The sequence below is a fragment of the Phodopus roborovskii genome, unplaced genomic scaffold, assembly GCF_943737965.1.
Source record: "Phodopus roborovskii unplaced genomic scaffold, PHOROB, whole genome shotgun sequence".
Classification (NCBI taxonomy): Eukaryota; Metazoa; Chordata; class Mammalia; order Rodentia; family Cricetidae; genus Phodopus; species Phodopus roborovskii.
Window position 1 is genome coordinate 5,619,335 of NW_026125391.1, and position 17,622 is coordinate 5,636,956.

Genomic DNA, 17,622 nt, shown 5'->3' on the forward strand with positions numbered 1-17,622 from the left:
AGAGAGAGAGAGAATTACCAACCTAACAAATTTAAGCCATGAGAATCAAGTGCACAATATTGTGTTGTTAACTCTAGCTGCTGAAGTGTTTCACATTCCAATGAAACCCTTTGTTATTATCATTCCGCTGTCTGCTTCCTTTAGTTTGACTGTATTTCACCTTTTGTGGAGGACTTGTTTTTACTTACTGTTGATTTTTCAGGTCCATTCATGAAACACAAATTCTAGGATATTTTGGCCTTTTAAAATTAGTAATCTATCTTAGTTCATTTCATTGTTACTGAAATACTTAATTTTAGTACACAGTTAAAGCATTAAAGGCTTGAAGCAACTGATGACACTGCCCCGCTATCAAGAAACTGAAAGATGAATGCAGTTTCTCCATTTATTTTATACAGCCCAGGGTGCCCTGCCAAGGAAATGGTAGCACCCATAATTAAGTTGGCTCTGCTTACCTTAGTTAGTCAAGACACCCCTGCAAGAATGCTGAGAGTTTTCTCTTCCAAGTGACTCAAGAGCCCATCAAGGTAACTATTGACAACAATCATCAAGTATTCCATTTAATTTATACGTTGTCTTTATTCATCTGTCTATGAACATTTAGCATTTACAGATATTGGCTATAGCAAATATTACTACAGTGAATGTAGGAACACAGGTATCTCTGTGTCCACTTTTGGTCAGTTTACCTAGGGTATCATATTTCAAATGGAATTGCTAGATCATAATTCCTAATGTTTATAATTTGTCGACATTGCTTAACACAGTGTCTAGCATTTCATTTTCACCCAATACCGAGTGAATATTCCAATTTCTTCACGCCTTGTCAAAACTTGCTTCTGTAATTAAAATTTACGTAATAGGTATGAGGTGATCTCTCCTATTGGCATTGTCTTGCAGTTCACTAAGGATTACTGACATTATCTTCTCAAATCCCTCTTGGTCACTGTGAGTCTTTTGGACAAACTCTTGGTTATCCTGGATTTACAAATTTAATGTCTCATGAACTATATCCTCACTTGGCTCCTCAGGTTATTTTTAGAAGGAAAGTATATTCTATTTATACTTCTAAATATGCACTTTAAATTCAAGGTAGCTTCAAGAGATTTTTTTTTTAACTTTAAGCATTTATATTTTACTTAAGGTAGATATATATTTAACACATATAAATAGTGATTTTTGTAACTAAATTTTTTTATAATTATGTCCACAAGTATGCTTTACTGTATTTAGTTCTTTTTAAATGCCATTAGTTCTATTTTAAATATTTTATGTTTAGATTTTAGTTTTTTCTTTTTTGTTCTTCCTATTGTTGTTATTTTTTGAAATAGGGTTTCTCTGTGTTTGTGGGTAACAACCCATGGCTCTGTTGGAACTCACTTGGTAGACCAAGCTGGCCATGAACTCACAGATATTCTTTTGCCTCTGATTTCTTAGTGCTGGGATTAAAGTCATGCACCACAACCACCCTCTTGTTTAGAGTTTTTTCAATGATTACTCCACTCTGTTACCTTTCTACCCTTTTGTAAATGATCTGGAGCCATGTAGAAAAATCACCAATACTCTAGCTGTTAGACACTTTAATAATAATTCCTTTATCCTGTTTTAGAATTTATTTTTGTTTTTTTAACATTTATTTATTTTTACTTAAATGGATATTTTACTTGAACAAATATGTTTGAATCATTTATGTTTGTCATCCACAGAGGTCAGAAGAGGGTGTCAGATCCTCTGGAACTGAGTGATAGATAATTATAAGTACTGCATGAAGGTGGCTAATAATCAAATTTGGACCGTGTATATGTCTAGCCAATTACTTTAAATGCTGAAGCATTTCTCCAGGTCCTATTTTGTTTTTATTAAAGTCTCACTTTACTCTGTACTCTTTGATTTATGTGAATTTGTGAAAATTGTTACTATGAAGGTAAATAATTCAGGTTTTCCTTCTTGCTTTTGGAAATTCCATGTCATGTATCTTCTCTGTATATTGTTGTGTGCTTAAATATGTAGACCATCAAATCTTATTGGACAAATTAACATTTAATTATCCTTTTACTATCTTAAGTTCTGTTTTGTCTATTATTAATTTAATGACGTTAACACATTTTGTAACTTCATCTGTATCATGAGCTTTATTTAAGTATATAATTGCTATTTGTAAAATACTTACATTATTATCTCTCATATAAAGAATTTAATTCTTATGATTGTGATTAGCAAATATACAACATTTTCTTAATTTAATTTGTGGTTTGAATGTATCCTGTTTTGTTAAATATTCATTTTACTTGTGTTTTCCCTTCTTAATATTAACGTTACTATACTTTTTTATATTTCCCATTCTACTTTGGAAATATGCACATATATTTTCATATTCCAAGATATTTTCTCATATGTATTTAATGCAATATAACTATTTTTAAGAAATACTTTGTTCTTATTGAAAAATATACCTAGATATCAGAAAGTAGTAAATTGTTTCCCAGCACCTTTTTTCTGTTTGATTATTGTTTAACATACCCATTGTATATCAATTTATATATTATATTTTCAAGTCCTAGACATATCATTTAGTTTCTGCTCAAATGTAATTAGTCTCATTAGTAGTCTTTGCTTTTTTATCAATTTATTCATATTAAAAGTATTTTATATTCTTAATCTGATTTATTTTCTGTCTATAGTTTCTATGGAGTAGATTCTGAAGGTTTGTGTATTTTTCTCAGCATTATCTGACATGGCAGTATATCTTGCCAAGTAATGCTTTTGGATGGTGAGTTTATGTCCTCTTAAGATAATGTGTAATTTTTTTTCTAGAAGTAAGTGTAACAGTTAAGTTTCCACCTCTGTTGCCTGAGAATGAAGATAGAAGATCTGCTTACAGTTTCTACTTACAGATTTAGACAACAAACTTTCTAGAATGATTTCTACAAAATGGCATAAGCTCATCCTGGGGGGTCATGAATTTTTCAGCCTAAAACATTCCAGGATATTTGATCACATGGTCTGAAGAAGTATCTTATCTTACCTGCCTATGGTATCTTCATATTGCTTTAATAAAGAGCTGAATGGCCAGTAACTAGGAGGATAAGACAGCTGGGATTTCTGGAGGAGACAAAGCAACTTGGGTGAAGAATCTGAGAGGAGGAGAATGTGCCAGCAGACTCAGAGGAAGTTGTTTATGCTGTACTGGAGAGAGGTAATTAGCCACATGGGTGAATGTAGATTAAAATAAATGTCTTAATTTAAGTTTTAAGAGTTAGTTGAGAATAAGCCTAAGGTAAGGCCAAAATTTCATAATTATTAAGAAGTCAGCATGCCAGTATTTGGGAGCTGGCAATCTAAAGAAAGTCCTATTGTACTATAATTTCAGATTTCTTCAACTACATTCAATGCTAAGTCAAGCAGTTGCATCATGAATGCATCTGAAGTACATGATTTCCATGACTACAGTTGTAGCAGTTAATGTCACATGCATTCACACTTAGTCATGATGCCTTCCATTCATTCCAAGGAAACATTACAATATATCAATCAGGAATAAGTATAACTGATATTTATAGTTATTAAGTGGTACAGTTGGTTTAATAGAATTGTTACCTATAAAATCTTCTAACTTTCCAAATATATCTCTTTATTCTACATTGTTCTGTTAAGTTTTATTTGAGTTATAAATAAAGATACCTTCCTTTTATTGTTTATTGAGGATTAAATTTAGAACTTTATAAATGTTATGCAAGCATTCTATCATTAATTTATATTTATTGTCTTTATTATCACTGCATTATTTTTATTACTGTTACTATTTATGTTGAGTCGGAGTCTTGGTAACTTTACCATGTTGGGCTTGACTTCTGTTGAATGTTATCCTTCTACCTCAGACTCCTAAATAGCTGGTGTTATATACTTAGGTTACTAGTCATGGTATTATATTTATATAAATGAACTTAAGTGACAAGGTTAAAAGTAATTTCAAGTTCCTATGTTCAAATTTATCTCTCAGTTATGAAAGTATGCTTGATTGTCTGAGCCATTAAGCATCTCTATTTACTGTCACATTTACTATGACAGTATACAATTTCCAAGTTTTAGTTCTCTTTCAGTTACAAGTAATACAAGAAATGACTAAAAAGAGTCGTTTCCTTAATATGAGTTCCACAGACTTTTTGATATTTTAAATCTTTTTGATATTTTAAAATATATTTTGTTAATAAATTTAGAGTTTCACACACTGCATTTTGATCAAATTCATCCCATTCCTTAGAACCTCCCATATGTCCCCCTGTTTCATAACTACCCATGTTTATGTCTTAATTCACTTGCTTTTAAACCTGCTGATTCAAATTTGTGCTTTATATATGCTCTCAGAATGTGACTATTCCTTGGAGAGTGTTACAGACTTCCTTCTTTTCATCCTTCATCCACTCATACTTAGCCAGATTCTAGTCCATCTCAGTATCAGTTAGAAATATAGACTTCAGGTAATACTTCTGGTCTGTCCCACGAGTGTTTACATTGACAAAATGTTTTATTTAATCATATATTTTGAATACTAAGAAAAGTTACTCTACTCGTTGACATTTTCATGAATAATAATATGATTAGAGAAATTCAGTTTCCTTGATATATTTTAAAAACATAAAGTTATCTGTCAATTTAACATTGAAGTGTTTAGATTTCAGATAAAATTAATATATCCAGGATTATTTGTAGATGGAGTTGTTCCACCTAGTCCTACCACCCTTTGTCCCCAAATAAACACACAATGACTTATATATTCTTTGACCAATTTCTCAGGCTACTTATTAATCCATAACTACTAATCTATATATTTCTACATGACCTTATCTTACCATAGAACAACTGGCATCCTATTAACAGCTACATGGCATATCTCTTGTGGTCCCACTCAGTGTTCTCTACCCAGAATTCTCCTTGTCTCATACTCCACCCCCATATTTCCTGCCTGGCTACTGGCTACTGGGCAATCAGTGTTTTATTAATCAACCAATAAGAGGAACATACATACAGAAGGACATTCCCTCATCAATTATTCACTTCAGAACCACAAAACTGGACTAGCAGCATACAACCATACTGATAATGACTGACTTGCAATAGTAGCTGTGTAATTTTAACAACCAAAGCATGAATGTTGGGAACAGGGTTTTATGGTTTTGTTTTATAAATGTAACAAAAAAGTATTACAAAATTGGATGAATATTTTGAACTGTGATCCTGAGATGTATATTATCTTGTAAACATTTTAACAGTAAAATTGAAAGAGATCTGAGTTAACATAACAGATTTAAATTTGAGATAGGAACATACAGAAGAATCAACCAGAAAGTTCCTCATCAATGACACAAAACCAATAAAACCCACAGTTTGATAATTGTGAACCACACAAGTAAAAACTCAAAGAAAAAAATATAAACTTGGTGAAGCTGAATATATTGTACTGATCTCACTGTAACAAACAGGTGATGGCTTGCCATTAAAATATATATAAAAAAAGAGGGGTCACAAATAGTTCATGGCTGTAATGCTTCTTCATTACCCAAGTTATTCACCTTCTTCTACTTTTTGAAAAAGTTTAGAGCATATTCAGTTTTCATTCAGCCAAAAGAAAACAGCAGAGCTCTCTTTAACCTGCCACCAATGATTTATTAAACTCATTTTCTATTCATTTATAGATGAAATGAGGAAAGGAAGGCTAAACAATATTGAGTATGTTTAATAAAAAGAACACATACACTGAGCATTTAAACTTTGTATTGTGCTAGGTTAGATATTTTGGAAATAAGACAATAATTATACACAGGGAATTGCTCTGATTCAGCTTTTCAGCTTCTCAAGTCAATATAGCTACTTAGTACAAGGTAGACATTTCTGTATGTTTAGCATTGGCACTCATTCCACACTATGACATTCAGGTGAATGTGTTTTATTGCAGACACGAGAAAATAGATAAATGAACTTTTTATTGACAGTTTGCTAGCTGTTATAAATGGGATATCATTAATATTCTGTTTGCTGTAACAGCAGTCTTCACATTGGTTGAATGATCATTCTGTTAGTAAAACATGCTGTTTTGACTACTCTGTTTATAAATAACAAAATGCATCTCTCATGTACATTGTGAAATATGTAAAAAAATTCACAAAATAGCTATTTGAATGACTGATAAATGATTCCCAAAAATAGAAATTCTGTCCTTTTCTTTGTGTGCTGTAAAGATCATATGTCCACATTATCTTGCTATCACTTCGAAGAGCAGCACTCTGTTAACACAGTGTTGTTGAGAGTTTCAGCAAACAGTGGAAGAAAACAAATAACTGCTGATTGTCAAAAACTAGAGCATTGTTGGTTTCTGGTTGCTTCCTTACAATTAGAATGATTTCATTAATATCTGTCTTCAATGAGTACCATTACTATTTAATATCATTTCCACAAGATCCAATATCATCACAGGATGTTCTATATACTCCTGGTTATTTTTTTTTAAATATTTTGATAATTGTGGTTGGAAGCAGACTGCCCCTCATAGACTAATATTTTTTGCCCATTGATCCCCTGTTGGTGCAACAATTAGGAAGGATGAGGAGATATGTCACTTGGTGCAGGCTTTGAGCTTTCAAAAGATTCCAATCTATTATCTCTGCCTTGTGGCTGTGTCTAAAGATATAAAGTGTCAGCTGCAACTGCTGTGACATACCTATCTGCCTGTCTGCCTGCCTGATGCCAAGATTGTCATAGATCCTAGCCCTCTGAAATTGTGATACACAATTACACTCTTTTCATCTATAAGTTGAATTGGTCAGCTTTATCACAGCAATAGAAAAGTACATTAATCAGCAATATTCTTTATAATTAGTTTGCATGTTCTAAAAAGGGTACAGAGATAGCATGGGACTATAATCTGATTATGGTGTATCTACAATTCAACAGATAGGTTGACAATTGCCATATGATCTCATTTGTATGTAGAAACTAAAAATGGTGAATTAACAATACTAGAAGAATAGTGGTTACCAGCATCAGAGCATCCGGAGAAGATGAGAAAAAATTTTAGGTAGACAAAGGAATAAATTGGCAACATGTATTGAATAGCAAATTGTTATTCATCATCATATGTTTGAGCTTCAAAGTTTTTCATAATTTAAAACAAGTCATCACTAAAAGTAATGGGTAATTGAGAAAATGGATATTCTAATTAGCTTGAATTAATCATTCCATACTGGAAGCATAGTAGTGTAACATAACACCACACATTATAGGCCATAAATAAATAGTTGTGATTTATCAAATGGTAATAACAATAATTCCAAAACATTAATTTTCAGTGTATAGATAAATATTTATAGCCTCTGCATTTATAGAGATTTAACATTAGTTTCAGTGGACATAATGTCTCATTTTCATGAATGACTAATAGGGAACAAATATACCCACTTCCACAAACAATAATAACTATATCATGTAGAGGGTTGAATTACTATGTAGGTGTGCATAGGTAGCTTAAAAGTTTAGTCACTATAATATTTAGGTAAAGGCAGAATTACATGATTCATTTATCTTACTACCAGATATACCCTTAAAAGAAATGAAATCAGTATGTAAAAAGGAAATGTACATGCTCATATAAACTGCCCAGTACTTAAAATATGTTGAAAATAGAAACAACTAAGGATCTCTAAGATGATCAGTGCATAAAAAATAAGGAAAACACAATAAAATTCCAATTAGCCATAAAGAAGAATGAAATCAAATCATCTATGACAGTGTAATTAAATCTACAGGACATTCTACCTACTAAGTGAAATAAGTCAAGCACAGAAATACAGGTGATTCCTGTATTTTGTACAAAAGTTGATAATGTGTCAGGACTAGCATGACATGAGAAGAGCAAGAGAGAAGGCTGGAGAAAGTTTGGTCCATGTGACCATGTCACAGGGTAACAAAACTAAGTGTAAGCATGTCAGTGTGACTATAAATAAAAATATGATTTTTAAAAGGCTGTAAGAATAGATTTTGATAGTTTTTACTATGTAGAAATCATACATGTATGAGAAAATAGATGTGATTAACATGTTTTAAGCACACATACTTCATATACTTATGTTTTACATTACTTATATGTATATGTATATTTACATTTCTGTTATATATTACTGATATTTACATATCTGTTATATGTTACTGGTATTTACATTTATATTTTATATATAAAATTAAGTTAGAGTAAAAATAGCTAAAGCATTAGTTATCAGAATAAAGGGTTTTAGATGATAGCCACATTGGCACTAATTTCTTCCAGAATTATAACATATAATATAATATTATAATATATAATAATTAGAATTGATACAGCTATATAAAGTGGGAAAATTTATAATTTCTTTGAGTTCACAGGCAGGCAAGATAACTCAGAAGGTTATCCATCAGTACCCCTCAGACCTGAGTTCAATACTCAGGACTCACATAGTAAAAAGGTAGGACCAACCTGAAAAACTTGTCCATTGTCCTCAATTCTTGTGGCATACACATTATGTGTATTTAAATACACACACAAATCAATGAATTTTGAAAAGATTGTAAATATTTTTTTTTTACTTCTAATCACTGCTCTGAGTCAGAATTTCATATTTATAGCACTGTAACTTCATGGTGAAAGCATGTCACTTATTATATATACCAGGTACATTCTAATAAAGGCAATAATGTATTTTGTATTTGATAGATCATGGTAAAGTCTGGCTAATTAGTAAATATATAAAGTAAGGTAAGTTAGCAAAAGACATACATTTATTTAAGAATTCATTTGACACTGTATAAAGCTAGTCATAAAAGGGATATTTTATTTTATGACAATTTACCACTATGTACACATTAATTTTATTATTGGAACTTTTGGGTTCTCTTTTTATGTGAGAAATTTTATTACTCATGCAAAATTTGAGGATAGTATTGAGCACAAAAAAATGTGAGAGTTGAAGTTCACAAGGTACAAGGTGAATGTCAAAGGCACACTTTTTGAAGGCAATCAAGATTTGATTACACCACCATGTTACATGTTATACTTTTCTAAAAAATTTCTAGACTCTTTTTACTTGAAAGGTTACCAAATAATATTTTAATTTAATACAGTTTATTTTTGTCTTTAAAACAGAGTACAGTGAAAACAGAGATTGGACATATCTTACTGATGATTCTAAAGATCAAACAACAAGCTTTGACATTGTAAACTTAATAAAATATTATAGTGATTTGAATAAGAATGACCCCCATAAGTTCATTTATTTGAATGCACAGTCATCAGGAAGTGGAGCTCTCTGAAAGGATTAGAAGGATTATGATGTGTGACCTTGATTGAAGAAGTATGTTACCAGTAGTGGGCCTTGAGGTTTTAGAAGTATGTGCCAGGGCCAGTCTCCTCTCTCTCTCTGTTCCTGTCTCTGTCTCTGTTTGTCAGTCAATTCTCTCTCCCTCTCCTCTCCCTTTGACTCTGTCTGTTTCTCTCTGCAGATTACGATGTAGATGTAGCTCCCAGAACTTCCCATTCAGTACCAATGTACTTTTTTCATGCTATTGCTAGGTAAATATAACTATAGTAGACCAGGCTTCTGAAATTATAAGAAAGACTGGCCCCCAAATGCTTTCTTTTATAAGAGTTGTCATGATCATGGTGTCTCTTCACCACAATAGAAAAAGGATTAAGAACTATGGTTGTTCCAAAGCTCATTTTAAATGATTACCATGTAGTTTACAATTTATTTATTTATTTTATATTTTTTTATTTAATTTATTATTTTACATGTCGATCCCAGTTCCCCCTCCCTCCCTCGCTCTCTCTCTCTCTCTTTCCCTTACTTTTACCCTCTCTGCCCTCTCACATGCACCCTAGCCACCCTCCCCTCCAATCATCACACTCCAATTCCATATGTAGGGGAATGCCATCCAATTGGGGTCATGTAGATCTGACAGGTCATGTGAAGTAGGGACTAGGGCTTCTCTCCTGTCTCTAGGTTAAGGCAGTTATCTCTCCATAGGGATGTATTTGCAAGGTCCCTTTGTGCACCAAGGATACATCCTGGCTCCACTGTCTGAGGTCCCTTAGATTGCTCAGTCCTTCTGGCTGAGACCCATATTCAGGGGGGGCCTGAGTCAGTCCCATGCTGGCTTCCCAGCTGCCACTATGGAGGCCCATTAGCTCCTCCTTGTTCAGGTAAGCTGTCTCTATGTGTTTCTGCTGCCTGGTCTTGTCCTCTCCATCTGAATCTGGGTTCTTATTTCAAGTCAGTGTTTATATATGGGTGTTTGTTCCTGTTTCCAACAGGCATTAGTTGAGGGCTCCATGGATAATTTAGTTGTTGATCTCACTATCCAGGGAGGTCATTTATGCTTCCTTCCAAGAAAGCTCAAATTGTTAGTTGGCAGCAGTCTTGTTCTCTAGACTTTTCTTTGTGTTCAATTTTCTCTTCAAACCAATATTGGCTCCCTATTTTATGTTCTCTCTCTCTCTCTCTCTCTCTCTCTCTCTCTCTCTCTCTCTTTCTCTCTCACTCTCTCTCTCTCTCTTTCTCCCTCTCTCTGTCTCTCTCTCCTGTCTTCTATTCTTTTTTTTTACTTTATTAAAATACTGAGTTTATTTCACATGTGTATTTTTGTCTCCCTACCATTTCCACATCTGACCACCACTATTACTATGTCCTATCATAACATTCCATACATACTTAAAACCAAGTAAAGGGTGGAGTTCCATCCTTGAAAACTAAACAGGCATTTGAAGATGATGAGGAGGATGAAGATGATGATGATGATGAATTTGATGATGAAGAAACTGAAGAAAAAGTTCCAGTGAAGAAATCTGTACGAGATACCCCAGCCAAAAATGCACAAAAATCAAACCAAAATGGAAAAGACTTAAAACCATCAACACCAAGATCAAAAGGTCAAGAGTCCTTCAAAAAACAGGAAAAAACTCCTAAAACCCCAAAAGGACCTAGTTCTGTAGAAGACATTAAGGCAAAAATGCAAGCAAGTATAGAAAAAGGTGGTTCTCTTCCCAAAGTGGAAACCAAGTTCATCAATTATGTGAAGAATTGCTTCCGGATGACTGATCAGGAGGCTATTCAAGATCTCTGTTTTCTATTCTTAACCAGACTCAATCTTCCTAGTCGCACATGTTTTCCTCACCTCCCCCTCGCTTTCTCCTACTTCTCTTCCATTCACTGCCCCCCCACTTCCCCTGTGCTCTCAGGGAATTGTCCCTTCCCCCTTTTGTGCTGGTAGTTTACAATTTAAAAATAAAATACTATTTATAATAGTACCACTTAAAATTACTACTTACAAAATAAAATTGTTCTTGGAAAGTGAAGACAATTTTTTGCAGAAAGAAAGTAAGTTTTAACTAAAAGAGGAAGTAAATAATAATAAGTGGCTAAATATATAGATGTGTATATATGCATGCAAACATAATATATATTAACGTATAATATATATGCATAACATATTATATATATACATATATATATGCAAACATACTAATATGAGTACTAACATGCCTTTGTGCAATGTCCATGACATCTAATTGGGATGATTATGTGTATGTAATTTATGTATAGTTTTCAATGATTTATAAACACTGCTTATGTAAAATTTATTATGTCTGAAATATAAATACAGAAGTATTTATGATACTGCAAATTACAAAATTATTTATAAAATATTTTTCTGAAAGAAAGGGAAAAAGTTGATAGAATCGTGAGGGAATCTTTTGATTAATAATACAAATTAACACCACAACATAAATTAATTCCATGAGTTCATTCCCATAAAATAAATGACATGTTGGTCTTATAGTTTTCTATAATGGGATGGAACATTGATGTCAAGAATGTGACAAAATTGGGGCCTTTAAAGAATGTTATGTTATGATAACTCTTTCCATTCATCCTGGTCCTACAGTTGTGTCAGCCACAAATAAACACCCAGACACTTATACTAATTATAATACTGTTGGCCAATGACTAGGGCTTCTTATTGACTAGCTCTGTCGTAATTATTAACCCATTTCAATTAATCTAATTATCTCCACATGGTTTTATCTTACTGGACAAAGGACCAAGACCTGTTACTCCTCTGGTGTCCTACATGGTGACTGCTCTCTGCCTACACCTCCCAAAATCCTTCTCATCTCCTAAACCTGACTATCTTGCTGCTCTATTGGGCACAGTGTTTTATTCATCAACCAATACGATAAACATACACAGAAGACCATTCCCCATCACTGTTATATTTCTTAAATGCATAGCAATTGTGAACAGATATGAATAATCTAGCACTTGATTGTTTGTTTCTTTATGGTATTCACTTTGATATAATTTTATATTTATAACTACATTGATCTTTCATTTTGTCCCAGAGCATTTCATGAAATCTCTGTGGGAAGTTTCATCTTAATATTACACACCCATTGACTACAACATGTTAACAAAAAGTGGTCGGCCCTAAATGCATATAGATATAAGCAATACTAAACGAATTCAAAGGCTTTTGTATATGTATGTGTGCATGGAATAATAATTTTTATATTTATGCATATACAAAATAATAATTGTTATGTGTATGTGTGCATATTGATAATCATGTCTGTAAAATGATATTTGCTGTGTATGTGTGTAAAGATTAATATTGTTATATGTGTGTATGTAACAATAATACTGAAGATGAGGTTCTGTTCAGAGAATTTCTCTCCTGTGCCAATGAGTTCAATGGTATTCCCTATTTTCTTCTCTATCCTTTTTAGGGAATCAAATCTTATGTGAAGGTCCTTGATCTATTTGGGCTTGAGTTTTGTACAGGATAAGAGATAAGGATTGAATTTAATTCTTCTATATGTAGCTATCCAGTTTAATCAGCATCATATATTGAGGAAGCTATCTATTCTCCAGTGTGTCTTGTTGGCTACTTTGTCAAAATTCAGGAAGTTTTAGGAATTATGGATGTAACTTCCATTGGTCAATGAGTCTTTTTATGTCAGTGCCATGCTGTTTTTATTACTATAGCTGTGTTATGATGATGGTGATTTTTTCATAAGTTTTATTGTTTAGGATTCTTTAGCAAACAGATCCTGGATCTGTTGTGTTTCCAAAAGAAATTTGAAGTTTTAAAATTACTTTGGAGAATTCTACTGTAGTTTTTATTGGAATTGTGTTGAATGTATAAACTGATTTCTATAAGATAGACAGTTCCACAATATTTAGTATACTAAAAGGACTTTCCATCTTCTTGTATGTCCTTCAGCTAAGAGGTCAATACTGTAGGCATTAAATGAGACTTCATGAAACTAAAGAGTTTCTATGCTGCAAGTAGGAAACTTTTTGTAGTTGATAATGAACAACACATTCATGACAATTGGCCAAGAGATAGTATATTTTATGCTGGAGTTAAATTTGTGGGAAGTTTTGAGTCACCCAGTATGAGTGCTAGAAACTGAACTATGCACCTCTGCAAGAATAATAAGTCCCCTTAACCAATGAATGATCTTTCTGGATATAAACATCTTTCTGGATATGAATTTAAAATAAGGTCAACTATACAAGAGAAAAATACATTTTTTTCTGTTTCATTCTGGCTTATTTCAACTAACATTTTAGCCTGATTATTTTTCCTACAAATGTCAAAATTTTATATTTCTTTATTACTGAATAAAATCTTTTGTTGCATATATGTAGCACATCTTTCTTTTCTATTCATCTATAAATGGACATTTTTATTGCTCTATTACTTAATTCAGCAATAGCTATGGTGTGCAATTATCTCAGCAGAAAAGATAAGAATCCACTGATCACTTGCACAGAGTTATGTAGCTAGTTCCTATTGTGGTTCTACTTCTAATTTTAAAATTCCTTTTATGCTGATTTCCATAGTGGTTATCTAAGTTTACATTTCTACTATCAATATTATAACTCTTTATTTTCCCATAATCTCACCAGCATTTTTTATACTTTTCTTAAAGATTGTCATTCTGTCTGGAGTAAGACAAAATCACAAAAGAGTAGTTTTTTATTTTATTTCTGAAATTAAAATATAATTACATCATATACCTTTTGCTGTCTTCCATCTAATCCTGCCCATAACTATTTCACCTGTCACTAATTCATGAACCCTTTTGCCTTTTTGCTATAATTTATATTGGTGTGTGTGTGTGTGTGTGTGTGTGTGTGTGTGTGTGTGTGTGTGTGTATGAATACAAACTGCTCAGTATATTTAGTAATACTTGTTTGTACATAATTTAGGGTTGACCACTTGTTATCTTGTTATCGGGTAACAATTTGAGACTGGTCAATTTGGAAAGAAATTTCTTGTACTCTTAATTTACTTTTTTAATGACTAAAAATAATTGAATGTTTCTTAGGGTATCTATTGACTATATGTATTTCTTCTTTTTGATAACAGCATATCCAGTTCGAGTTATTGACTAGAGAATCAGTGTGGCATTGGTGTGTAATGTTTGTAACTCATGCATTTGTATCTAAAGTTAAGATATTTAAAAAGCAAGTTGTGAGTCTAATTTTTAGATTGTAAAGCTCTGTTGCAAGTGTAAGATGTAATCTCAAAGTAGTTTTGATTTGCATTTCCCTGATAGATAAGGGTGTTGAGCATTCATTTAATGTTTTTCAAACCTTTGAGATTTGTCTATTGAGAATTCTCTGTTTAGATCTGAACCCCATTTTTTAATCAGATTATTTGGTTTGTTGATATCTCTCTAGATATCCTGAGTTCATTATATGCTTTGATAACCCTCTGTCAGATGTGGAGTTGGTAAAAATCTTTTCCCATTCTGTAGACTGCTATCTTCTATTAATGTCTTTTGCTGTACAGAAGCTTTTTTTGTTTCATGAGGTTACATTTATGATTTGTTGATTTTCATATTTCCACTATTCATGTTCTATTTAGGAAGTTGTCTCCTGTGCCAATGAGTTCAAGGTTACTCCCAAATTTCTCTTCTATCAGATTCAGTGTATCTGGTTATATATTGAACTCTTTGATCAGTTGTACTTGAGTTTTGTTCAGAGTGCTAGTCATGTGTCTCTTTGCATTCTTGTATATGCTGACTGCCAATTAGACTGGAAACATTTCTTGAGAATCATACATTAAATGTCTATAAAAAATTGTCTTGTAATTTTTGTGGGGATTGCATTGAATCTATAGAATGCTTTTGGTAAAATGGCAATGATATGATAATCCTACTAATCCATGGGGATGGGAAATCATTCTATCTTCTGATATCTTCAATTTTTTTTATCAAAGACTTGATAGTTTTGTCATATAAGTCTTTTCACTTGCCTAGTTAGAGTTACCACAAGTTATTTTATATTGTTTGAGGCTATTGTGAATAGTGTTCTTTTATGAGGGCCTTTGTGGTCTAGCCCCAAGGTCCTCTTAATGGTTGAGATCAGATGCTACAGGAAGTAAAAGCAACATTTTTTCTTAGGGTATCTGAGGGCAAATGAAATATCTCATACTGTGCTGTTCTGACAAGTCTCTTTATTCTTCTGCCTCTATTCTAACTCTTGTGTCCTAATTCTAATTCCTCTTAGTTCTTCTCCCCTATACTCAACATTGTCTTTTGACAAGAGGCTTGGAGCAATAAAATTTATGAGTCACCTCTCATTGGTCAAAAGCACATCCCTAGATAATGAAATTAGACATTTATCATGGCAACACAAGGTTACAAGGTGTCAGGAGTAAGAGCCCATGACCAGACAGGTGAGAGGGCTGTGCACAGTGACCATTGAAAACTTTGAGATATAAGTCTATTGTCAGCAGACTTGTCAGGCAAGTATTGGTATGCTTATCTTAGAATACTTTGTGTAGTCACCTGTGACTCTGACCTTGTCCGTAGCTGTAAAGTTTTAAACTTACGATGTATTTATGAAAATTCTATAGTTTAGTGTGAACTTGCTCTGAAGTGAATGTGAACTAATTGTGTGTAGTTAGTCTGAGCAAAAGGAACAAAGCAGGCTTTTAAGTGTCTACAGTACTCATGGTTCAAACAGATCTAGTTATGAAACATATCTTACTTAATATTTTCTATATATCAAAATTCTACAGATAAATGAAAATTCCCTGACCATCTACAGATATATGTGGTATTAGGACTTAGCTGTTATAATAATTTACATAAACACATCACATGAGATTCCACACTAGAATTCAGGTATTAGGAAGACACCAAGCTGCTTTAGAAAAAGTGACCAATAGTTCCCAGAGTTGATGGTCCTTCAGGATTTACCTGGACAGGATTAAGTTCTACCACTCTTGGGCATATAGCCAAAGGATGATTCATCCTATCCACAAGTACACTTGCTCAACTATGTCCACAACAGTTTTGCTCACAGAGACAATGTATATGCCCCTCAACAAAAGAATGGATAAAGAAAATGAGGAACATTTACACAATTGAGTAATACTCAGCTGCTTTAGAAAGAAAAAGCATCATGAAATTCAAAGACAAATGGATGCAACTAGAAAAAAAAAATGAGCCTGATGAGGTAACCAGACCTAGAAAGACAAATATGGTATATTTTCACTTATAAGTGAATATTATCTGTAAAGTAAAAGATAATCCACAGACAACAAAGATAAATAACAAGGGAGGCTCAACGGGGACACTTGAATTTATCTGGAAAGGGGAAATTCAATAGATATTTGAGGATAGACAGGAACAGATGGGTATAGGAAGAGAAGAGATAGGGAGGGGGCAGTGGAGAGCAAGAATATGGGGACAGATGACTAGAATTGGGGACTGTTGTGGTGGTGATGTAGAAATCTGGTACAATGGAAACTCCCTGGAATCCATGAGTATGATCATAAGGAATACTCCTAGTAATGGGGGTTAAGGAGACTGAACCACCTATTAGTTTTTTTGTCTCAATTTCAGTTTCAGGTTTTAAAGTGTTTGAATTTTTTTCCTTTATCTGTTTGATTGTGTTTTCTTGGATTTCCTTGCTTTCTTTAAGAGTTTTGTTCATTAATTACATTTTTTGCTTGATCTTTTCCTCTATTTCTTCCATTTCTTTTTTGTTTTTGTTTTTTCTTCCATTTAAGGGATTTTCTCATATCAACTTTAGGGACTCTATCATTTTCATGAATTTATTTTTTAACCTGTTCTCTTCTTCATCTGCTTTGGTGTATTCAGGTCTAGTGTAAAGTTCCTAGATTCTGGTGGTGTTATACTGGCCTTTCTATTGTTGAGTGTTGTCTTGTATTGCTGTCTTCCCATCACTTCTTCTAGTGAGTGTAGGTGGGCTCTCTCTATCTTTACCCTGCTCTCCCAGTGGGTATAGGTAGGTCAGGAGTTAAATGGGTGTTTCTTGGCATTATTTGTGATATTCAACCCAAGCTAATATGGTGATTCTAAAGAATTGTCCTTTTCTAGAATTTTTCAAATGTAAATGATATTTAATTTACCTAACAGAACATTTTGCTTTAATTTATTCAGGAAGTAAAATTCAATGATAATTTATAATGAGGAGAACAGTGCAATTAAAACAAAAATATTAAAAATATAATCACTAATCAAATAAATCATTCTGTACTATCATTTAAAAATCT

General features: G+C 32.8%; 1 protein-coding gene across 1 annotated transcript in view; it reads left to right on the forward strand.

Annotated features, from left to right (window-relative positions):
* The window catches only part of LOC127214850 (nucleophosmin-like), a 95,164-nt gene extending 82,327 nt beyond the window's left edge, over positions 1-12,837 (forward strand). The window contains exons 3-4 of the mRNA XM_051175094.1: positions 10,745-11,143; positions 12,809-12,837. Of these exons, the coding sequence (XP_051031051.1) occupies positions 10,745-11,143; positions 12,809-12,837 (428 nt within the window). The remainder of the gene's footprint in view (positions 1-10,744; positions 11,144-12,808) is intronic.
* Positions 12,838-17,622: the final 4,785 nt, after the last annotated feature.